The 24,613-nt window shown below is 44.7% G+C and overlaps 2 protein-coding genes and 1 long non-coding RNA gene across 6 annotated transcripts in view; 1 reads left to right on the top strand and 2 right to left on the bottom strand.

The window, feature by feature from the left end:
• LOC308197933 (uncharacterized protein) overlaps nucleotides 1-1,728 on the bottom strand; it is a 49,663-nt gene extending 47,935 nt beyond the window's left edge. The window contains exon 1 of one of the 4 annotated variants that reach the window (XM_080599264.1): nucleotides 1,602-1,728. Coding sequence is in view for 1 of the 4 variants with exons in the window: in XM_080599262.1 (XP_080455388.1) it covers nucleotides 1,173-1,297 (125 nt within the window). In the remaining 3 variants the exon portion in view is untranslated. Of the gene's footprint in view, nucleotides 1-1,172; nucleotides 1,301-1,601 lie in introns of those variants that run through there. The other 3 variants (XM_080599262.1, XM_080599266.1, XM_080599268.1) reach the window with 3 other exon arrangements.
• Nucleotides 1,729-3,216: 1,488 nt separating this feature from the next.
• LOC308197938 lies at nucleotides 3,217-5,836 on the top strand. Its single transcript, XR_013953447.1, has 2 exons — nucleotides 3,217-3,337; nucleotides 3,485-5,836. It is a non-coding gene; the product is annotated as an uncharacterized lncRNA (long non-coding RNA).
• On the bottom strand, nucleotides 5,698-24,592 carry IQCB1 (IQ motif containing B1). Its single transcript, XM_080599269.1, has 13 exons — nucleotides 24,240-24,592; nucleotides 23,499-23,661; nucleotides 21,755-21,884; nucleotides 19,498-19,591; nucleotides 18,337-18,436; nucleotides 17,699-17,871; nucleotides 14,944-15,056; nucleotides 13,748-13,857; nucleotides 8,906-9,048; nucleotides 8,337-8,485; nucleotides 7,753-7,881; nucleotides 7,224-7,380; nucleotides 5,698-6,157 (listed from the first exon to the last, which is right to left on the bottom strand). The coding sequence occupies exons 1-13, from the start codon at nucleotides 24,331-24,333 to the stop codon at nucleotides 5,928-5,930; spliced, it is 1,785 nt and encodes a 594-aa protein (XP_080455395.1). The 5' UTR covers nucleotides 24,334-24,592; the 3' UTR covers nucleotides 5,698-5,927.
• Nucleotides 24,593-24,613: the final 21 nt, after the last annotated feature.

Below are 24,613 nucleotides of genomic sequence, written 5' to 3'. Positions count from 1 at the left end.
TTTCCCTTTCCCCTGTGGCTACTGGGAGCTATACAATGTCACCCGGTCGGCAGTAGGCGTTTCTTACACTGGGGTAGCTTTAGGCTTTGTGAACACTTTGGGGCAATCATTGTCCTGTGCTGTGCCCTACAGACAGGGCAGCGAGACTTAAACCTGAGACTGCAGCCGGGGTTCTTCGGTTAAAAACCTTAAAGGAGATCGATAGAAGCACCGGATGGGAACCAGACCTCGCACACAGCCCACCTCCTGTCCAGGCTTCTCTTTCGTGAGGCAGGCTGTCACACGCATCACGGCAGGTGTCCAGGCTTTCTGCATTTACCTTGTCAGCCCCGTGCATGCCCTGTTGTCTGGCTGCCCACTGCCTTGCCTAAAGCAACCTCACCCACCACGGAGCTCCTGGGTTCTGCCCCAGTACAAACCAAGCAGCCACCACGGACCTGCTTTAAGCAGAAACCACTCTTCTCACGCTTACAGGCACCGAAATTTTGGTATACGCAACAGCAGTATCTCAAAACCCCAGAGCACACGTGGCCTGCAGCGCCCAGAACAGCTCGTGGAGCAGCCGATAGAAATAAGAGACGATTTCATAGAGGACGTGGGGATGAATACCTCCATCAGCAGCCCTAGGATCTGTGACACCCAGTTCAGGTTAGGGACGTGACTTCGATCTCTCAGCTCCCCACTCCCCCACCTGCCCAAGGGCTCAGTAAGGCGTCTGCAGCTTGCAGCGGGGGGCTCGGAGCCTCAAAGGACGGCTGCGAAGCGTTTTGGGAGCGGTGCACGAAGATGCCCTCACCGCCCCCAGGCCTTCCCTTCCCTTCCCTTGCCGCCGGCAGACCCGTGCCCCCCCACACACACACACCCCGCCTCGCAGCGCCACAAAGGCGAGGGCTGGGGGAAGGCAGGGGTGCAGCCGCCCGGAGCATCGCCTCGCCCGGCTGCAGCGCGGTACGAGCGGCACGGGGAGGCTGGCGGAGGCAGCCCGGGGCTCCCGGCAGCCGTCCGACACGGCCCGGCACCGCGGCGGAGGGCGAACGCGGGCAAACCGCAGCGGCACGGAGCCCCCCTCCACCCCACCCCGAGCCCCCGGCTACGGAGAGAGGCGAGGCCGCTCCTCGCCGCGCTCCGGCCCCGGTACAAGGGCCGTCTGCCGTCGCCGTGCCCGTACCCACCTGCGGCTCCCGGCCCCGCCGCTCGTCCCGCGCCCGCCCGGCAGCGCCGAGCCCCGGCCCGCAGCCGCCGCCCGCCCCCCGTGCGCCCGCGGGGCCGGGCCCGGCTCAGGCTCAGCCGCCGCCATGGCAACGGCGGGAGGGGCGGGGCCGCCGGGAGGGGAGCGGCGGGGGGGGGGGTCGGGGGGGAAAAGCCCCTCTTTGGGGTCCCTTCGGGCTCGGTGCGTGCCCCTAGGCACGGCTGCGGGGTGCTGGGTGTGACCGAGCGCCGGCCTTTTGTCTGAGAGCCAGCCCGGGGGCTGCTGGCCTCGTCCCTCGCCCTGCGGCGGGGGCTCGGGGCTGCGCCAGCACAGAAACGCCCTCCCCGTGCTTCCCGCTCCGTGCCCCCCGAGGCGGGCTGTGCGCTGCCCTCCCTGCTCCCCGGTGCCTCACCGTGAGCGTGGCGGGTGCCACTCGAGCCCCTCGCAGGCCGCAGGGATGTGGCGAGCTTCGCGGTGCCCTCGGTTGCCGCTAGGATCCGGCGCCGCAGCGCTGCCCGGCCGCATAACGCCGCTCTGAGCCCACCGGGTTTCGGCTCGTGGAGCTGCAGGGCTCCGGGCTGCTGACAGCATGGGTGAGACGAAGCTTCCCAGATCGGAATTGCTTGGGTCTATTTTATTTTTTTTTTAAGTGATCTTGCTTGGTTTAAGGATGTAATTAACTTAACTCTGCAGAGAGAAGCTGATTTTGGAGAGAAGTACATAGAACGACAGCCCCGAGCTCTGCCTGTGTCCGACATCTGATTTACACAAGTGTTTTTTTTCCCCTTTGAGGCCTGTCAGACTCCTGTGCCCCCTTCGCAGAGGGGGCTTTCAGTAGCATCATGCTCACAGAGCGTCCTCCACCAAGGGCTCTCAAATCACAAACACCACACACAAAGCCTGCAGTAAGCCTCACCTCGGAGAGGAAGAGACAGAACTTGCCCAGGGTCCCAGAGGTGTTCCCTATAACCTCTTCACCGAAGAGTTTTTCACTGTACACAAGGACACCCGGAGGATGTCTCAGCATCGCTGTGCTATAAAGAAGGATGGTGAGGAGAACCTGGAGACCAATTGCCATCAATGATCTTTACAGCTCCTGCTGCTAAGGGCTGCCTCCTTTTCTTGTGCGTGCTCGTTTATAGATAGCCCTGACCCCGCAGCTTGGAGAACGCTTCCATTTCTCCTTGCGCTTGGTGTACGTGATGTTCCGCAGTGGAGAGCAGGTCTCTGTACCTGGTTTGGCTCCTGTGGAAACGGGCAGTGGAAGACCGAGAGGCGAGAGGTGGAATAGCATCTGGGCGATCTCCTGTCCCCGGCTCCGTGCTCCAGTTACGGCCGCTCTGAAAGGCCAGGAGACGCCCCTGGACTTAGCAGCGTAGCGCTGAAGCTCATGCCTGTGTCCCTGCTGGAGATGAGCATCCTGTTGCTTGCGAGTCCAATTACAGCTAAAGCTGGGGAAAAAAAAACCAAACACAGAACCAACTCTCTGCGTAAATAGGAATTTTCCTCAGCTGCAGGAGCCAGCAGAGGACACTGCTTTGCCTCCTGCTCTGAAGGGCTGTGTGGTTTTTGTTCCTTTTGCCACCATCTTGCTGCTCCATGACCTTCTGGTGGCACCTTTGGCAGGAGAACAGTTGCTGCCCGTTCTATTTTATCCACATCCGTCAGAGAAGTTTGTTTTCCAGGTTGTTTGTTGCTGCTGTAGCAATACGGCTCCTGTGTAGCTTTACTTAGGAGAGGGAAGAAACAAAACCACATGACAAACGGGCCCGATTTATCACAGCAACAGAAACCTGCAATTCAGCTCAATCGCCCCCACAGGCCAGCTTAGACTGCATCAATATTTAATGCCCTGAGTGCCGCTGCTCTCGCAGCTCCAGCTTCCCCTCTGCCCCTGCGCTCCTCACCACGTCTGTCACCCCACCAGCCGGGCAGGGCCCCCCTGTGCTTCTTCTGCCAAAACTGGGCTCCGTCTCCAGGCTGCCTGGGCAACGTGCTTCGTACCCAAAGGGACACAGCCCCGGCTGGCTGATCACAGCCAAATTCAGCCCCGTTCCCTGCTTGGCCGGACAACCTGTGCTGCAGATGTAATGCTTGAGCAACTTCAGCTGAGCTTTCTGGGCATGCCTGTGGGCTGTGGCAAGGCAAGTGGGAGCAGGGCTGGTCTCAGCTCGGTCTGGTTTGGGGTGACCGTGTTAACCCAGAGAGGTGATCATGGAAGCCAGAGTTCACCTGGCAGCAGGCTGGAGGTGAATTCTGTTCTCTTGTCTGTGTCCATTCCTGTTACTCAGGCAGGAGTATTTTATCCCAGAGGGAACCATGGTGAAATAAATCCACGGTAAAATAAATCACCAGCAAGGCAGGTAGCCTGCACCTGAAAAGAGGATTACCCGAGCCCGGTCACATCCCTCCAGCCCGTAAGTGAAGGGAGGCCACGTGGAACTCGATGGTCTCTGACTAGGTGGTGGCAGGCCAGAAGAGAGCTGCCCCCTCCGCACGGCTCGGAGTCACGTCAGGCAGGTAGGGGACAGGGGCTGCACCCCAGCACACAGCAGCAGCTTGCTTCTGGCTCGCTCTGCCTGCAACAGCAGTGGGAGCAAGGGCAGGCAGTGCTGGGAGACAGGGCAAGGAGGGCGAAGGCTGAACAGGGGTGGGAGGCAGCACCCGGGAAGAAAGAGCGCTGCGGAGGGGGCTGCGGGTTGTACGTGGCCACAGGCACGTTCCCTCACTGCCTGCCGCCTGGGTTCCCCAGGTCTGTAAAACGGAGATAATTGAGATCTCCTGGTGATAAGCACAAAGTAAGGAGAGGCATTTTTATTTATCGGGGCAGCGGTGGGGCGGAGGAATTTGCACTGCTGGGCTGGTAACAAATGACCCCACAACTTGAATTCCTCCAGCAAGGCTGCACCTTCCACCAAGCTCTCCGTTCACTTAAAAAAAAAAAACCATTATCCAGCAACTTGCATATTGCAAAGGGGGAGTTCATTATCCACTCCAATGGCAGTGAGTGGCAGAGGCCATTAACATTACAATAAGTGGCTTTTTGGTGAGATGCTCTATAATTCACTCGGTATTTAACACTGGCCAGGGGGCCTCATCTCTTTACACAAAATACATTAAGCAAAGCACCTCTGTGAACGTCACCCCGTGCTGAAGAGCTGTTATAATGAGGGTGATTAGGAATAAACATAACAGCAGACGCTGCTGTCTCGAAATAGCTTGGGTCAGTGCCTGCACGGCAGAGGGGACAATGACGAGCACAGAGGCCTGGTGGACTTGCAGGGGAACAGCTGGCCTGCTGCAGTTTGCCCGGAGGAGCCGGGCGTTTTCCAGCACTAGAGCTTGGCAGCTGCTGGGGGAAGCCTTTATCCCCTGGGACTCCCCCAGCCCCTCCACCCTGCTACTCGTAGGGCACCTGGTTTATGATAGGCATGGTCTAACAGCAGGGCTGCGCAGAACATGTAATTCAACAGCCACATGCAAGTGCACCAGTAAATAATGGATTTTTCCACCAGTTAACTCTCCAAGAAAGGAGCTCAGAGCCAAGTCGGTGCCTTCCAACTCACAGCCTGTTAGAAAATTTAACCCAGAGCACAGCTCTTCCTCTTGGCAGCTGCCCAGTTATTAATTCTGATGTATCGGCTGCCTCTGAATGGCCTTGGGCTTCTGCCCAATATTTCTATTTATTTGTTTTCCATTCATCACTAAAATTAAAACTCAAAATCTTCTAGAGAAGATGGAAATCAAACATGCTGAAGTAGTACTGCTGCCGACATACAACCGGCAGACATCACGGTGCTTTTCTTCCTCTGCAGTTTGGTACATCTAACTCCTAAGACTCCCTGCGTCTCTCACCTAATAGATACCTTTATTAATAGCGCAGGCACTACCGCAGCCTCGTGTTCTCCTTTCTTTCTACGCAGATCGATAAGCAGCAGCCTCTGGCTGGAGGTTTTTACTGTGGACCAGGCCACAGTGACTGTGCTGGAGACCTTTCTGGATTTAACACTGTCTTCATGGTTTGAGATGAAGCTGATGGTGCGAATGGCCGTGCTGAGGCTAGGAGCCCGTGCAACTGTCTGGACTGCAACCACGTTACAACGCAGCATACTGGCTGTGGAAGTAACTGCATGTTTTTAAAGGAAAATGCTTATGATCTAAGATTTTTTTTTTTTTCATCCCCTTGCTTTTTCACTTGTTCCCAAGCAAGAGGTGGAGGTTCCTCAGACAAAGCTTTGCTTGTGCTGACTGGAGTTAGCTGTTCCACCCTGCCGGAAGCACCCAGCCTGCCTAAGTGCTTGCTTGGCTTCTTACTGACGTCTTGGTTTGTTCCAAACCCATCTTTATCTTGAAGCACATCACCTGATAAAACATTTTGCTATAAAAGCCCTGGCTTTCACAATGGAGCAATTCAAATAATAAGCGGAAAGCCAAAAGTTACACACTTACTTTCAAAGCAATGTAAGTTATAAAATATCCTAATTTACAACTACAGTATCTAAATCCTCTTTGTAACAGCACAATCAATAGGATTTTATTGCAAGTTCACTGGAAAAGATTCTCAATCACGTTAGTAAAATCCACTAAAATATGGCCTTGGTCTCTTTCAGTGCTTTGTCTCCGAATTCAAGTATTTTCCTTCCTTAAAAACACATGCAAGTGAACGCACAGTGCAAGGTATGCGTCTGGATGAGTAACAGATACTTCTGCCTGTAAATGGATTAGCTTCCACCAATAGCTAATAGGATTTCCTTCCACCAATAAACAGACTTCCAAGTTCTGCATTCAGGGCATCATCAGGAATGACATCATCCTCCACAAACTCATCTCCAAGCTTCTTCCACCACGGCCAGCGAGCATACTTCAGCATAGCGTTGTGGGACTGTTTGGCCTTGGTAGCTACAGGGACTGACCGACTCATAAAGACAGCAAGATCTTTTTCTGTGGTCTCTGCTAACCGTGGAGCATCTGTAGGAACAAGGAGAAAAGTTTTCTGTTTTGTTTCTTATGCTGCAGTTTTACGAGGATTTTAAACAAAAAAGAAGGATCGCTACTCCCCCACCTCCTACTGTCCTAGCCACTCCTTTCCCCTTGCTGGCATTACAACTTCATGGCTGCGTGATAAACCAAGACTGGAGAAGCAATCCAAATTAAGGCTAACTTGAAAAAATAAATGCAGAACAAGGGGAGAGAAAGTAAGGGTGGAAAGCAGGACTACTTCGTTCAGGGCAGTAGTGCTGTACACCAAGTCGACTTCTTGTGAAACTGTGACCTAGGAGAAAGCAGAGCTCCTGGCTGCTACTGCTGGATCAGCGCTCCTGGCGCAGGGTGACATCAGTGTAGCATTTCCACAGCTCTGGCGCAGCAGCAGCACTGCGTATTCCCTGCCTGGGGGCCCCGGCAAAACGTGGGAGTGTGCTGCTGATTTGCCCGTTCAGGGAGCAATGAGCTGCAGTGACACACCATGTGACAGGCTAAGTCATGGAATTCAGTAACTTGCTGAATTTTGTCCTGCTTGGGTGCTCTCTGGTGGCTGCAGTTTGCTATTCTCCCTCTTTCACTCCAAACTATTTGTCTGGAATTTAGCTAGCACCACACTGAATTCTATTTCAAATAAAGCCAGGCTAGTCAAAATAAAGACCTGACTCAAAATTCATAGCTCAAAGGATTCCCTCTTCATCTGGGGAAAATAAGAAAACAATAAAACAAAAATGTAGAGGAAGAAGTTGTGCAAGATCCCTTTAGAAACCGTAATGCCTTTTACAAGGCCATTGCTTTTCTTGTGAACATATCAGAAAAAAAATTCTGCACTAAAATAAGATGCTCCCTGAAAAGCAGGTATATAATACTTAACCTACAGCAGTACCTGTATGATTTTTAGCAAAGCCTGAAAAATCTCAAGATAAAGCATATGGCAAAGGAAGAAAGATATTTCAGTTTTGAAATAAGACTCTACCACTGTTCCCTTTAATTTTCTCTTTAAATTAGCTTAAACCAAATGGTAATTAAAACTATGACCAGAGCAGTCACGTACTCATTAGCAGCTCCACATCAGTGTTGACCTGAGCCAGTAACGTCTCTCTCCGCTGTGCTGCTCTCTGATCCAATTTGCTCCTCAACATGAACTGTGCCAGCTTTTCCTGGGCCTGCATATGTAATTCTTTACTCATTTCTTCTGACATTTGGGAAGCCTGGAGGAAAATAACAGTTTGTTACCATTAAGAGCTGGTTATTTTAAATCTTCTGGGGACAGATTAGTGTCCAAAGGAATGCAAATGCTGTTAATTGTTAACTTAATCATTTTGCTTCCTCTGAAGTTCCCTCCAAAGCTATATGTGACGTATATGTGACTTTCCAGTTACAGTTTTGCTGTGACTCTTTTTATTCGATTAGCAGATAAAACCCCAATATCCTAGTACCTTGCTCTCAAACAAGCAGGGTTAATATATGCATACCTCACAAGGATTATCTTGATCAGAGTTTATGAAGTTGAATGTACTTCATCCCAACAGTATTTTACGTTGCATCATTAATGGAAATTATGAAATGACTAAGAAACAGACCGGATGCAATTTGATGTAGTCATCCACCTTCTGCTGTAAAGCCAGTCTCTGCTCATCAGTCAGTCCTTTGGGATCTTTCCAAGGAGACAGAGGTCTTTTACTTCTTTGTTTTTCCAAGAATTTGCAAGCCTTTGTAAAGAACATATAAAAATACAGGAATCACAGACAATAAGTTTATCTCACTTTGTAATCAGTCAGTGGAAAAAAAAGTCTCAGCACTGTATCTGTTAAAGCGTAACTTTAGCTACAATACTGAAAAGGCAACATACAATGGTCAGCATGGATGCTAAATAATGTTAAAATGCTCATAATAAATTACTGACTTACCTGTGGTGTGGTGAAATCCCAACTCTTGGTTTCAAAGTGGCAGCTCTTGTATTTTAGTTAGAAAGTTGTAGCTTTTATCTTAGGCAGGATTCAACCCCTCTACGCAATTTGTGGCTATAGAATCTATCATCCTCTGACTAATTTTTGAATAAATTATGGCTAAATCAATATTAAGAAAAGTAAATAAAAGGATCTTTTTGAGGCATCGCTATAAGGTGCTGTCCTACCTAACGTTAGAACAAAGTTTATATACTTACTGCTCTCTGAATGATGACAGCTGCTTTATGCTCCTTAAGAGACTGTCTCTGCTGATGAAAACTTCTTCTTGCTCTATACCCTCTCCAGAATCTCTGGATAGTTAATGCAGACTTTACCTCCATTTCTTTCATGTGCTTATTTACCTGACCTACAAATGTGAGAAAAACACAGTTACAAGGTCATGGCTTGTGATCTCTCAGTAATTTACATTTTTAATCCTTAAACTTGATAATATCAAAATGCCAGCTTTTTTATCAGTTAAAAATCCCTCCTTATCGAAGGCCCAGTAGCTGTAGACTACTCAAAGAAGACTTGTAGCTGCAATGGAGCTTTTTATATATAGGGTCTCCTTTTCTGCTGTACCATTTTGAAGGTAGCAGATGTCAATCAGTAGCTACTGAGCCCTTGAAGAATTAACACCTTCTCTGTCAGATAATCAGGTCAGGAGAAGAGATGGTAAATCTACACTGCAAACAGACATGCAAGATTAGGAAATACATTTGGGGAAAATGTTCTTAAGGAGACCCAGACAGTTTAATCTTTTGATATACTTTAATAGACATCATACTTGCATGGATTATTTCCAGTAAGGCCAGCTGTCTTTCATGGAAGAGTCTCATGGCCCTCTGTCTCTGAAGTTGCATTTGCAGCTTTAGGGCCTCATCTTCCTTCTGTTTTTCTAAATGCTGCCGCTCCTGTTCTCGTTTAGCTCTGCAATACACAAAAATATTGACAATTACCTTAAGTTGTACATTTCTTAAAAATCCCTCTTTATGTTGAATGGTCCAGCAGCTGCCATGCCAGCTGCTGGCTGCAGGACCAACCCAAGCAACAAGATGTTACCTTACCTGCAAGCTAAAAAATTATCACGCTATCTATAAGCAGGAAAATTCTGAGCCAGACACCCAATTTTTTGTCAAATCAAAAGATGTATTTTTACTTAGGGTACAGCTCTAAGGACGCTGAAAGAGCAATGCTTCAGGTGGGACATCCACAGCTAACATGAACTAGAACAACTGCTTTGTTTCCATCACATGGGGAAGAAGTAAAGCAACATTAAGCATCTGCTCCAGCATGCATCTTTTCCAGTGCACCCATCAGCATGCATGGCACCTGCTTTCTGTAATACGTATTACTGTTTTTGTACAGGCTGCTAAAGTAGATCAGAATGTTGGTTGTTGAGTTTCACTTTTTTAATTATTACTTTCTTCTCTTTTTTTCCTCCAGGAAATACACATTGACACATTTTCTCCATCAACTTTATTAACAGAACTCTTAAGAAAGAATTTTCTTGCAAATTCTTCTTGGTCTGTACCAGTTGTTGTAATCTGACATTAGGATGTTGCCCTACTGTGCTTGGCATTGGAAAAGCCCGAGCAACTGTTTCCCAGATGAGACAACTGAAAAGTCTGTAACTGGCCCTTAAGCGTTCAAGCCAGTAACAGGTATACTAAGATTAGTACACAGACTAATATATTAACGCTAAATATGCTCATGTGTCTATACTAATAATCACTGAGACCACGTGGACATGGTCTCAGTGAAGCTGGAGGAGCTGTAAGCTAGGACTCTTCCTTCTTCACGACCCTTTGTTGTCCCAGTGGACCTGACCTCGTGAGCAGCATAACGCTCGAGACTTTACAAGTTCACCCCATGATGAGGTAATGACGCGACTCCTCTTCTGTCGCAGCAACATCAGTTATCTGATCAGGACCCCGGCACCCCCACTGGGCCAACAGCTGAGAGTTCTGCTCATCTCTAGTACTTTTGTGGGTACAATGAAAGAGGTCTTAAGCACTAGGAACAGGGAATATGTAGAGCACAGGCATAAGGAGGGACAGGAAGGGTTAAAAAAGGCAGTAACCACCATTAGTGCCCAGCAATTCTGGTACGGCTGCATGTCACGTACCTTTAGACTCACAGTACTTACTATTCAGGTGTCTGCGCGCTTCCCAGCACTAATATAAATTTATTGGTAATTTTTCCGCCAACTACAGTTTCTCCTTAGTCTCTGTAACTGGGTGGTGGAAAACAGGATGGAAGCTGTTTTGTAAAAGAAATGCTCTGGATCTAAAGATCTGGCCCAAACTGATAAACAGCCTCTACCACGATCTAAAAGACCATAATCCTTTTATGACAGTAATGCAGACTTGAAGTGTGCCCACACATCTACCTACAGAGACAGATCGCGATGCGTGTGACTACATCAGAATGGTCTCAAGGTTTTCAGCCCACGTATTTCTGTAAACTAGAATTGTAAACCTTTGCATTTTTAATCCTAGAAGGCAATACTATGCTTCTAAGCTGAACGATGCCACAGGATCAAACAGGCCTTTTGATGCCATTTTCTTGATAAAACTATTAATAATTTTCCTCAGAAACTTCTCAGCTCCCCTAGGCAGGAAACAACAAGCATGTTTTATGAACTTCTCAGATGTGCACCTGTGAAACTACGAACAATGTTTGTCAGGTATTTACATTTCCCATGTAGTCTGTAAAATACACGTTCTTCATTCTCTGCTTCTCCCAATAATAAATAATTTGTTTCCACAAGATCACATTGACAGGGAAATGCCTCTGAACAGAAGTAAACAGAGACTAAGACCCAAGCTTCCTTCAGCAGTTCATAGCACAAATTAGCCTCCCTCTGATCATCTATGTGTATATGTGCATATATATATAAATATATATACACATACATGCAATTGTTTGATTTATGAGGCATGATTAATAACAATTATTGCCATTTTAACAGTTCTACAATTAGTTACATAAAAGGGAACTAACTTCAAGGAGAGAATGCAAGCTTTAATAGTCACTGAGGAGACATTTCTGAAACCACAGCATTTCAGAGGTATGTAACTTGTAGAGTTTAAGATCTTCTACTGCAGCTGCAGGTAAGCCAAGTCTGGAGCTTCAGCAGTATTTAAATGTACTTATCCTAAAACAAATCCATGTATACAACCAAACACTGACTGTTAAAAATTCCAAAGGCCCCTTGAAAGGTTTTCTAAAGTCATGCTCACAGCACTCCAAACACCATTTTTATTTTTCATCATAATGCTACCTGCAGCTTTGGCCTAGAAAGAAAAAAAACCACTGGAGCTGTACAGTTACTACATTGTACTCAGTACAATGGGACTGACTGGGCCACGAACACACAACTGTAAAAATATTAATACATTTCCATTCTTTTCAATGTTAAACAAACACATTCAAGAGCGCATTTAAATGATTCAAGATCTACTTATTTAAGAGGCACGCACTAATGCTTGCAATAGTGAGAACATGACACAAGAATGTTAAGCAGCTAGTTGGCTGCTGGTAGCCTCACCACCCTCTCCCTTCTGCGTTAGCATGTCACGCCTTATCCCGTCACGCAATTTTTCTGGGCTGCAAATTTTGGCTTGCAGGCTTGCAAGGTGCCTGATGGAGGCAGAAATACTGGCTCAAAGTGTGTGTATGGTGCAGTAGAAAGCAGTCACAAGGATGGCATTCTTAGTACACAGCACAGAAGCTGAAGTGGTTAGTGGTCCTCAGTGGATAACTTGCATCCCCCTGCAAATCTTCCTGAACTTGAAGATTACACCCCCAGAGAGCCCAGTATCTTCTTAATGCCAGTCTAGACAAACCACAGCTGTCTGCTTTCTAACACCTTGGTGATAATACAAAGTGATTTGACTATCTGATTTGTAAGATCTAGTCTTGACAAGGTAGTGCTTACCATGTACAATAAAAAAGATTGAATTAAACCTGCTGTGGAGTCTGTCTTGATTTAGATCCCTTAACCTATGTTAAAATTCACACTAGACTTCTGAAAAGAGTTTGCCTAACATGTGCTGAAGTTACTGAAATCATACTTCAAGTAACATACGCATTTTTTATGTAGCTTCATTCTTCTGTGCTACTCCAAAGTCAGAAGATGCTATTTCTAGGTCACTGAATTGACCCCACTTCTGAGAGTCAAAGATTTCAAATATTAATTGAGAACAAGGTCTTACAAGTGGCATATGGAGCAAGCACTTTAGTCCATGGTTTCTGCAGCACTCTGGCATGACATTAAACTCCAGGACAGCTCCACATTTAATTTATGATGGAATTTTGTAAGTCAGCTGCAAACCAGTTAATTGTTCTGCCAACAGTACATCATCTTCTAGGGCTATTTACTGCAATCCAGTGCTGCACTGTCCCACACTTGCAGTTTTCCACATGCCATATATTTTTACACAGAAAACATACAAAAACATCACAGAAGTATGAGTTTTTCTTATGGAGAAAAAGGTTGGCAGCTGGGAAAGGGACAGTTGGAGCTTTTGGCACCAGAAGTGGCAGCTTGGTACTGCTGGAAAAGCACATTGTTTGGATGTTTTTGCTAAAAGAATCTGCAGTGAAATAGTTCATATTGGCATTACATTACTTTTAGGTTTCAGAAAATACAGCTGACTGGAAAAAGGCATCTTCAAGATGGAGGACTTCTTGGCCAACCCAAACATTCTCTGGGATACAGGAACAAATCCGCAGGGAAGCTCTTCCCAGGCACAAGCAGGACAGGAAGCAAACAGGAACAGCCAGCACAGATTTATCACAGGCAAATCACATTTGACCAACCTGATGGCCTCCTGTGATGAGCTGAGTGGCTCTGTGGATGAGGGGAGAGCACTGGGTGTCATTTACCTTGACTTTAGCAAGGCTGTCATCAGTCTTCCATACGCTGCAGGGCAGGGCTGACGCTCAAAGGAAACTCCACGGATATAGAAAATGGGTCAACAGAAACCACATGAAGTTCAAGTGTAAAGTCCTACACTTGGGACAAAATAGCCTCATGAATCACGCAGGTTGGGCACTGACTACCTGGGCAGCAGCTCCCATGAAAAGAACCTGGGGTCCTGGTAGATGGCAAGTTGAAGACGAGTCAGTAGCGTGCCCTTGCAGTAACGAAAGCTAGCTGAATTGTGGGCTGCACTAGCAAAAGCAGAGGCAGCAGGTCAAAGAAAATTATTTCACTTTGCTCAACACTCTGGAGGGCACACCTGGAATACTGCCCATACTTTACTGGGCCACCCAGTAGAAGACAGATATATTGACAAACTGGAGGGACAGGGACTGTCCAGATGGAGACAGGGATACGAAGCGTTCATTATACAAGGCCAGGTGGAGAGATGCTTCTTTTTTTTTAGCACAAAGGAAGGGAAATCCATTTTTTGTCTTTCACTAACTATGGGAAGGGTTACAAAGAAGGTAGAGCCAGATTCTTAGAGGCAAACATAAAAAGGACAAGAGGCAGTGGTCAAGAGCCGTAACAAGGAATATTCCCACGAGCTCTAATGGAAGAATTCTGACCTGAGAAAAACCAAACCAAACCTTATTAGTCTACTCTCTTGAGTGCTTTTTATAAAGCTATGCTGTTTACCTGAAGCTCCTCTGTAAAATGGTCACTGCTTGGGGTAGTTTCTTCAGCCTTTTTCTTGTCTGAAATCCCCTCCACGCAGCCTGGATTATACAAGCTGCTTGATGCTCTCTCTGAAATTTATAAAAACAGTTAGTATGATATTTTCTTTGCATATAAAAACACACTACTACTGCTTGCCTATTTGGATCAACCTCAATGTTTGGCCAAAAAACAGTTTTCCAATACACCGAAATGCACAATATTTGTAATGGTGCAGGGCAGTTAAGGTCCTAAAGACAATTATAATCTCAAATCCTGTATGAGCTCCAAAGGCAGCTAATCTGATCATCTGGATCAATGCTCTCTTTGATAAACAAATGCATTCACAGCACAAATATAAAATATATATTATCTACATTACTTAATGTTAGAAATTTGAATTTAAAGTGTCTGAAGCACTTGATATTTCAAGTGCTGATTCGATCAAAATACCTACACTAGACAGGATAGAAAGACAAGTTTTGAGAACTAATAGCAGGAAAATTTTTACTTTTGCAGTATGATCATCAGCCACAACAAACACGAAAAGAAATTATATTCTTAAATGCTATTTTTTCAGGGGAAAACAAAGCAACACACAAAACAAACACCCTGCTGTGCTTAAGGTGAAAGCAGGTCTCTACAAACATAACTCTGATTTCCTTTGAAGTACTGTCTCTGAAAAACCTGCATGTAAATTTTTGGTACGTTCCTAAAACATACATCCACTCTTTTATTGGGAACACAGCACAGAAGGTGTTTTTACCGAACGTTTTCACTACATGACTTTCAATTCTATCTGAATGCTCCCAAGACTTCAGAAACCTAAATTTGTAACACTGATGTGAGATGAGCAGACACAACTCTTTATAGTTAACAAAACTAAATCACCTATAAGAAATCATACTACTTTGTGAATCTGGAAAAAAAAAAGCCAAACTCTCAAGTCACAGTCCCAACAATCCCATACCTTAATAACTGGACAATTTCTTGAGGTCTTAAAAAATGAAAGACAAACGAAAGAATATATAGGAAATTTTAAAAATCCATTGATACAATGAAAAAAATAGCACATTTTGAAAAGCTTAGACAAAGCAATATAGTAAATGCTTTCTAGACATATATAAATTACACATAACTAGGATTTCACATAGGAAAGTCTCATTAAAATTCAGCACCTGCATTTCCCTTTTTCCACTGGATTGTTCCAAGTATAGCAAGTCCAAAAGTTGACTGAGATCCCTGTCAAATCCTTTGCCAGTCCACTGTTTACTTAAAAGCACTTTCAATCCTAAGAGAGAAGAAGCATGCAATACTGCTAAGGCAAATTTTTCTTTTGAGGCTTTCAAACTAACAATTTTCAAATTAAAAAATTAAATCTGATTCTATGTGTAAAGGAAGACTAGGTTGAAGATGAACACAATCTCTCATTTTTGAGTTTACACATTATCAGTGAAGAACTGATGCTCCAATCATCACAGAAAAGTATTCTACAGTGACTGTAGCTTTGTATCTCCAAGTCACTACCTATTGTGTCTACATAACTGCAGTTAAATTATCCATGTACCTTCAGTGTCTTATCCGTAAGTCACTGTGAGGTCCTGAAAGGATGGTAAGTATTACACAAGTGCCAGGTTTTACGAGCACTGCTTTCATATTTTTCATAATAAAATCTATTCACTTATGACCGGAATTCTTTGATGTCTTATTTGTACAGCATAATCTCACTGTGGGTACATGAGTTTCCAATCCCTGGCACAAAATGGCTTTTTCGGTGCACAATAGCTACAAAGCATACTTGTGCTCTCCTCGCAACACACACGCTCCCTGTGCTGTGCACAGGACACAGAACAGACAGTAACACTTGGTTTTTTAGATCTCTATCAGACAAATGCCAGAGCTTGAGAGTTCTGCAGAGTTGGAGGGGACAGGAAGGAAGACGGGAAGTAGTCACTTATTTGGAAAGGCTCCTGAAGAACTGCAGATTCAAACAAGTTCTATCTTCAAATCACTGTCTATAAGCATATTCACATACTGGGCAACTCCAAGAAATAATCCATCGTGTGCACTTACAGGATCACATATGGACCATGAAGTCCTTCATACCAACAGAAGTCGCACCTCTGTTCTAGCAGGCATGCACCATTTTGGAACAACGATGATGGGTTAAACATGTGAGGAGAGACATGGTTGGAACTACAAATGGAGTCAGTCACTGCCTTAAACCTGCCTGAACCCTGAAAAACCACATAACTACACAAAGCAGTTCCCTCACAGAAGTCCCGTAGGTCTGACACGACCCATTTGCCAGTTTCTGCACGGGCTACATAGCCATGTGTCCCTTCCAGCCACTGACAAGCATGCCTCTAAGATGTGTCCTCCCATGCAGATAAGAAGACCAGGCCCTCCTGCAATCCTGATGTAAAGACCGTGCTGGGCTTGGAGTTGGGAGATTTAGGGTATTTCCTCATTCTAGCACTTTGCCATTACTGACAGAAAGCTTACACTGAAGCACCTCATACCAGCAACAGCTCTGAACCACTGTGAAGCCAAGCTACTTCAACGAGATGGCTGGGTGGTGGAAATGCTGGAATGCTTTCTTTGTAGCTGCTGTTCTTCAAACCATCTACAAGATTTCAAAGCCTCAGAGAAAGCTAACATAAGGACTCTAACAAAAAGAAAAAAAAAGAGGGCTTTTTTTTTTCCTTAGCGGAAACAGGAAATATATACAGAAGATCAAGAGCCTCTAAATGAATGGGGCACTTTGTCGATTCCAAGCAAAATAAAGTAGCCTAACCCCTAAACCGTAGTTCTTTGATGGAGACCTGCACCTCTTTAGACAAACCAGTGTTCTACAACTGGGATGGTCAGATCATCGCAGCAGCTTCACAAGAATCCACAACACGCTGCCAGCCTTAGGCACGTCATACTTCGTTTCACGCCGCAAGGAAGCCCTGTCTCAATTCTGTAGGCAATGAAGTGCCAAAGCTACCCATCTGATCCAGGAATTGATCTAGCTGGTGCTGCCTAACAAGTAGTTGGCACAACTGTGAAAAGGAGAATTGCGCCTTTTTGTCTCGCATAACCACCTCTTATTACCCTTTTCTCAAAAGAACAGAGGCTGCACAAAAGTAGTTTTGACCATCAGTAATAACCAGGATATAAAAGACTTGGCAAACATCAAATCCTTTTCCCTAGTCTCCATGGACACAACAGCAGAAGATAAACGTGCTTCCTGGAGCTCTCTGCTAGGCTAGAGACAGAAACATTAAATGGGATACTATATTACATAATGAAGAACATAGAGTAAGTTAAATTACATGCACGCTCAGTCTCCTCATCTAGAAGCATCAATACAAAACAATAAACTCATTTCATGAATTCCTGGAAAAAGTTCATTCCACTTGGATGTCAAAAGACAGTCTCAGCTCCTTAGTGACAGAACCGCACCTATCAGATAAGCAGACCCGTAACAGCCAGGATCAGATGTTGGCAGAAGTAAAAATTCCATGCTTCTGGACTAGTGAGGCTTGGCACACCAGCAGACGTTTGACAAACGGCTCTTACCAAGGCAGTACAGACACCCTGCTATGAGGGTCTCTTGATATCCAGCCTTTGCAGAAAAAAAAGACACAGAACATCGTGTAGAAAGTAGTAAAACCCATCAGGCTGAAGGTGCCAAACTATCGCTAGAATAGACAAGTTTCCACATGCACAGTCCTCAATACATAGAAGAAAATAAATCTAGGGAACAGAAAGAGGAGCAGCACCTTAAATTACAACAAAAACAAACAGAGAAGGAAAATAAAACAGCACTGCAGTTTTCCTTGTATTAGATGGCTAATGAACAAGGAGAGCACTGGGTAACCGCCACCGTTGTATTTTTAAGGTGAATGCAAGGCCGAGTGTTTGGTTCCACGCATATTTACAAACCTTTATAGCGAGTTGTGAGTAACTTCAGGAGCTGCTTGCAAAATTTCGCTATCAACAACAGCAGTTTTGTAGCAGCATTCCCTATGACAGGATTGGTGGTAGATGAAAGCTTATAAACGAGCTCATCCAAAACAGAGTGAAGGGTCTCTTCGTCAACCTGAAGCAAGACAGAACTGGAGAGAAGGGGAGGATAGAATTGAAATATTAGTTATAAACTGAGCTTTTTAACAGTGACTTCCTATTACAGATGTCAGGTCAAGATTCAGCAAGTCAACATAGCCAGCTAGCCGGACCAGCAATCTGAGCCACGGTGGAAGGAAAAGGAATTGAACAGTTATGTTTGTTTTATGCTGCTTTTTTTCCTGCAATGAATTGGTATTTCCACATTTATTCCAGTTAAAATGAAAAAACAAGTATTACTGACTCAGTGGCAGAGGCATTCCTACTGTTTCAACTGATTCCCATTCCCTCAGCTTAACAACAGGATAAAGAAAATAGCCAATTTTTCCACTTCTACAGCAAAGACTAGAAAAAAACGCCACACTTCTTGTATATGAAATGTTCTATTTTACAAAGCAATAACGAACTGAGTTTTATATTTAAACTTCAGAAAATCAGTAATAATAAAATCAACTAACCTATTGACCCCCAAAATACTGTGTAAAACAGACATCATTATAACTGCTGTTTCAACATTGTCTGTTACTAGCAACTGCAGGAAGTGATCGTTTTGCAGTACTGCAAAAAAACAAAAACAAACAAGAAGTCACGCAATCAGAACCACAGACTTAAAAATACCATTAAACAAATAAACTTTATTATGAAACATAAGCCATAGCAAGTAAAACTAAATACTGTTTTCTGTAACAAACGCCATCTTTTATAATTTTTACACCGAAGCTTACTGGAACAAGTAAACTACTTTAACATCCAAAAAACACGTTGCGTCCTGTTTTTCTGCCTTTGGATATCCCTTAGGCACTGGCGTTGCAATGTAATAAAAACTTTAAAACCTTCTCTGTTATACCAGCACCAGTTTCTTATTACAGCAGCAGAATTATCACTGGGGCAACAACATCGAGAAAAGATAAGCACTTCAACCTTGACAGTTGGTTAAACCAGTTTCATTTAATGCAAGTCCACTGATGTCATTTAAGCACCAATTTTTTTATTCGAGAATATCAGTTGACTACATACTTAGTAATTTTTCTAGCCATTTGTGTGTTAGCTACGTATCTTATGATCCTTAAGTTGCTGTTCTCTGTTAAAAACAAATTCTGTTTTTCATTATGAACTAAAAGTCAATGTGCCAATGCTAAGCTGGTTTAAATGAAAGCTTATTTTGGTCAAAAGCGCTAGAGAAATTTGCAGATACTTGTAGAAATTTCTGGCATGACAACGAATTGAGAAATCCATTTTCAGTTCTACCCATCAGGGCTTGCAATGTACGTTGGTCAAATTTCTGCATATATTAACCACTGACAGGTAAGAAGAGCAACAGTATTTTATCAGAAAAAAAATCTGTTTTTTAAAGGTACATAATTATAAATGGAAATTACAGAAGACTTTTAATGTTTGTCTCCAAAAGACTAGAAAAGGAACTCTTTAATATTCCCCTTTACTGGATCTTTTCCAATTTAATTATTGCTGTTTCTGCTGAATGGAATATTTTAAGAGATTGTTTTAACACCTACTCCAAATTGGATAACTCGATGCAGACTGGCTTGTGACTGATTCTTGATACCCGTAGTTGCTCTAGACAAATACTCAGGTGTTTTATGAGTTTACTTTTCCCTTACCATGCTTTGTTAGTTGAATATGCCCACCAAACAGCCAGCAGATGGCATCGGTTACTGTTTGGAAACAGCGTAAAAAATCTTGTTTTTCTTCATCCTAAACAAAACAAAAGAGAAGCAGGTAAAAGCACATGTATGCGTCTTCACTGAGGGCTTCAGCTTGATGCAGCAGGCGGTTTGTATACTTCAGCTATTTGGAGGCCAACTCCATCAACTTCCCAAATGAGGTTGGTCAAACCATAGGAACCGGTCAAAAAAACAACCTGCGTGTCCTTCAAGGCCAGAGATCTGTCAACAAAGTCTAAACTTACTAGATAACAAGCCTTACTAGAAAAGGCTTGTTTGGTCCTTAAAAATACTTGATAACAAGTGACAGGTTAGTACAAACGCATCACAGATTTAAATCACAAAATGGGAAATACGGTATTTAAGACTAAAACACAGAAACCACAGGTACAAAGTGGACAAAAATATTGTTAAAATGGAAAAGGTTCTTGTGAACCAGCATGGAGAGGTTTCAGAAGCACCCCCCAGGTGGAGAAACAGCAGCAAACACCAAACTGAATGTATTTGTGCTTGCTGTGCTAACACCGGACTGGACACAATGACCAGGAGAAATCCAGGTTTCAGTATGTGAATACACACACACACAGAGTCTGGAGCCTGTATTCCAGGTAAGATCCACAGCCCACTGGAAATCTAAAATCTTGGTGTGTGGACAGCAAAGCATCTTTTGACAGTACTACACTGCTGATAAATGTTATTATAAAGCACTTGGGTGTGGTAACTCCCATGTTGTTGAGCCTCCACCAGGGAAACTCTGGAAAGTCTATTCCTAGACCTACGCTGTAAGTCCCAGCCATCAGTCATGGTTTAGCTCTGTATTTGGTACTTACTGACAACGAGAGATACGAAATAACAGTAATAAGTTAAGGCATAATATTATCTGTTGTGTGTTTTGGCAGCGCATCAGTTTCTGAAAGCTATTTAAGTACTTCCCTTGACTTCAAAGACTTGTACAGAAAGCAAGCGAGGGCAGAATAAACTGCAAATCTCCACTGGCAGAGTGGGGTTTCCCAAGTTCCAGTGAGCAAGCATCAAGTCTGGCTGCCCTGTCACCTTTGAGACCACAAGTTTTAAAAGCCAAAATACTAGCTATAATATGGACTGCATTTGCATTCAAAAGTAATCTTTGCCCACAAGCATGACTCAAGTAGCATGTTGGCTGAGACATAATAAGAAAGTGTGGGGGAAATTACATGTTGCAGATAAGACTCGAGTCTCCTGGGATGTCATTCAGGAAGCTTGCTTCTTAAGCACTAAATGCACTTACAAAGTATTGAACAAACAGAAAATACGTCACTCTGCTGATACTTTCTGAGAAGTGATTGTATATGTGGTGTCCTGAACAAGACTCTGCAGGAAAACTATGAACAAGTCCAAGAAGTCAGTGAGACGGGAAATGAGATACGAAGGGAAACAGGCATAATAAAATAAACTATCAGAATCCATGAAATTGGGTATTCATTTTTTCGTTTTGGGGGGCTTGTTCTGGAACTCAGAATGTTTCAAAAACACGAGGGGAAATAGCAAGGCAAAATCCTTCTTCTCTGCAAAGATGGAGAGTAATGTGAGAAAGTGTTCACATCCACTAAATCACAAAGCCTGCCTTTAGGGATCCCGACATGCTGGTTCAGAAGCAGTAGGCATTTTTGGAATTTTTTGCCAATTCCACTGAAGAGGTTCTATTGCAAAACAAACTTCGACATATCCGACTTAAAGTCTTAAGCCTTCCTAAACCATACTTTCTTTTTCTGTAAAGCTGAGTAAAGCAGTGAGAACAAAGCGGTTACAAAGACTGAACTAATTATATGCAAAGTTAAGAAGACACCACCATGACTGAGATGCTGCCTTCTGTAAGAAAAAACATCTGGGATTTTATTCTCTACCTGGCTGTCCTATTTCTTCTGTCCTACACATAATTGCAATGCCCCTACCCCTTTAAAAATTCTGACACGTAGTAACAAAACTCTCTAAAAAAAACCTTATGGTAACAAACTAGTTTTGGCACATGTAACGGACTGAACGCTCCACAATGACAAATTTCAGTTTCAAAGCTCCAAGGCACAAAGAAAAAGTAATTTCTGCAAAATAAATTTTCATAATACAGCATCCCTAGAATAATATCCTTCTTATACAACACTTGAGCTTGGAAAGCTTACAGAGATTCTCTGCTCTTTTAACTATGAAATTTAAATACCTTGACTGCCCGGATAAATCGTGCTTGCAGGCGTCTTCCCAAAAACAGCAGGTTGTCTATAGCTGAAGGAAGAAATTTTGTGTAAAATTCCTCGGGATCTTCTTTCACCTCTAGTCCTACACAACAATGACTGAAATGGAAAAAAAAAAAAACCACAACTGAATAGTCAAGGGCCTGTTTGAACAGTTTTGAATGAACTTCATGTCATCAGAGAAGGAATGCTTCACTGGAATGGGACAATTCAGCACTGAACAACAGTTTGCTGTGACTAGCTCCGAGGTAGCTGCCTCCGAAGGAAGAGTTATCACCGGCAGGCTGGAGACAGCAAGTATAATACCGCTTATTAGAGCACGGCTCAGTTTAAAACATATCCAAGGAACTTTTGCCTTTAGCTTCATAGGATCTGTTCAGGCTTGTTCCACACGTCAGGGAAGGGCTCCCATGGTCATAAGGTAAAAAAGCAAAGGCAAACAGAAACGTGATAAGGGAAACCTGATGAAGGCAGTCCAGATCAGGCAACAAAAGTACGTATAAAAATATCACTCACTACAAAAAACTGAGTGAGTCTGTCTACAACTTCCCTCTAACTGGGGAATACATGTGGGCTAGAAATCAGTTTTTCAGATCTCAGTTTTCTTATTTTACTCACCACAGACACGTTGGTCATTTCTGGAAGGCTGTTTACAAGAAACTGCAAGTTTTACAACTGGAAAGATTCTCAGTTCCACGCTGAGACAAGTGCAACAGAAGTATTTTCCTAGCTTCTTATGAATTTTGCTTTCTGACATCTTATCTAATCTTTGTTAGCTTTTTGTGAATGCGTATATGTAAAGCCCTGCTTACCTAAGCCCTGCGACAGCACATTCTAAGCACAAAGTTGAGATTAAACTAGTTGCAAAAGGACATTTTTACAGCTAAATAAATTTCAGGTTTTTTTTTTCTGCAAACTGAAGTAGCTTATAAGAGATTATTTAAGTCTCATGCAACTCTTGTGATAAATCTTGCATCTCTTGGTGAAATTCCTCACATTAAAAATTCACATTGCAGATATGGCATAAATAAAAGATGGTTGCCTAATTGCTTCACGCCTTAGAATTTTGCTTCCTAGTTAAGCCAAAATCAAGTACAACTTGGAGAAAATTTAAAACTTACTATTTTTCCTGACATTGAAAATTGAGTTCGGATCATTGGGGATTGGAGTTTAAAGTTGTCTTACTAGCTATGAATTAAACTTCATCACGCCATTCTCACAATATCACCACATCAAGCTCTCTAGTCTGTATGAATTGTGCCCTCTATTATGTTTAAAATGTAAATAGATATTTAAAAATAGATATTTAAATGGAGCCAAGCCAAGCTGTGAGTTAATCACATTTTTGCAGGATGAAATAAATCTAAATAGATTTTTTTAAAGTAACTGCAATTCAAAATTAGCAATTGCTTGGCAAAAACTGAGACCTATGTGAGTACTGACCACAGAAAAGGTAAACCCAACAGAAAAACTGTTCCCACCAAACAGTTTACCCAGCTCAATGAAACACAATGAGAATGAATTAAACAGTTCCAATTAGGCTATGCCTGACCCCTCTGCTCTTGACTGCTCCCTGCACTTTAACCCTGGCCTTTCCTGAACAACAAGCCTTGTTCTGGATGGAAGCCAACGCATTACAGCTTCAAAAGAAAAAGAGCAAGATAAAAGGCCAGAAAGAAAACAAGAAGAAAACTTATTGGCAAGTTTTTTTACCTCAGTATCTCTGCTAGCTGGGCAGCAGTAGCCCAGCCTCCACGCACCCGAGAGTAGTCTTGTCTAAGGACCAGCACGCAGTAGCGAGTCAGATCATAATAGTGTATGTCTTGCTTAACTTTTTCAGATTCCTTACGTCCCAAAGAAGGACTATTTAAAATTTCTGTGGGAAGAAAGCACAAGAGTGGCAAAGGGAAGCATTAGAGTGCGATGTGCAATTTGGGTATTTTTTCCTTTTCAAAATATGAGGTAATTTTAAAAGTGCCAACAGCATAAAATATTTCAGTGTTTTTCAATCCTACAGCTACAATCTGTTTGTTAGATCCCGTGACAACTGGGAAGGGTAGTTGTATTTGGCTTTCCATCGCCTCGTTACACATCCAGCAGTGAGACACGCATTATCTGGGACACAGCCCATCTGTATGAATTTCCTAGGCCGGAGAAAACCACAACCGCTGCGAAACGTACGGCTCCCTTATAATTACGTCCCGATTTAGCACAGGCCCTGACTTGTCCCTGCCACTTCTGCGAGCAGCGGCTGGGTGGCGAAGGGGAGGAAGGACGGGGGGAGCCGCACGGCAGCCGGGCATCGCTCTGCTGCCTTCAGGCCCAGCCACGCAGGCTGCCCCCGGCAGCAGTGAGGTCTGCCCGAGGCCCTGGCCCCACCAGCACGGGCCTCACAAGCCCGGTGAGGCGGCGGGGGCCTGCCCCGCTGCCACCCCTCAGCGGCGGCGCCGTTACCCTTCAACGCCAGCAGCAGCGCCGGGACGTCCCGCTCCCTGCTCTCAGCGACCCGGGCGGCTACGGCCAGCACCCGGGGGTCCGCCGCGGCCATGGGCAGCGGGGGGCGGCCCGCGGCCCGGAGCCTGGGGGCTGCTGAGCGGAGCCGCGGGGTCCCCGAGGGGAGCCCCCAACATGGCGGCGGCGCTCTGAGGGGAGCCCCGTTCCCGCCCAACGCGCCGCGCGGGGTCGCCCCACCTGCGGCGGTGGGGGGGGGGGGATGAGGGGGGCGGGAGCGCGGCCCCGCCCGCTGTGACCCCGCGGCACCCCCCACACCTCCCCCCCGCCTCCCCGCCGCGTGGTCGCGGCCGCCCCGCGCCAATCAGAGCGCGGCG

The sequence above is a fragment of the Anser brachyrhynchus genome (genome assembly GCF_964034855.1).
Source record: "Anser brachyrhynchus genome assembly, chromosome: 7".
Classification (NCBI taxonomy): domain Eukaryota; kingdom Metazoa; phylum Chordata; class Aves; order Anseriformes; family Anatidae; genus Anser; species Anser brachyrhynchus.
This window is presented reverse-complemented; position numbering and strand designations above follow the sequence as displayed.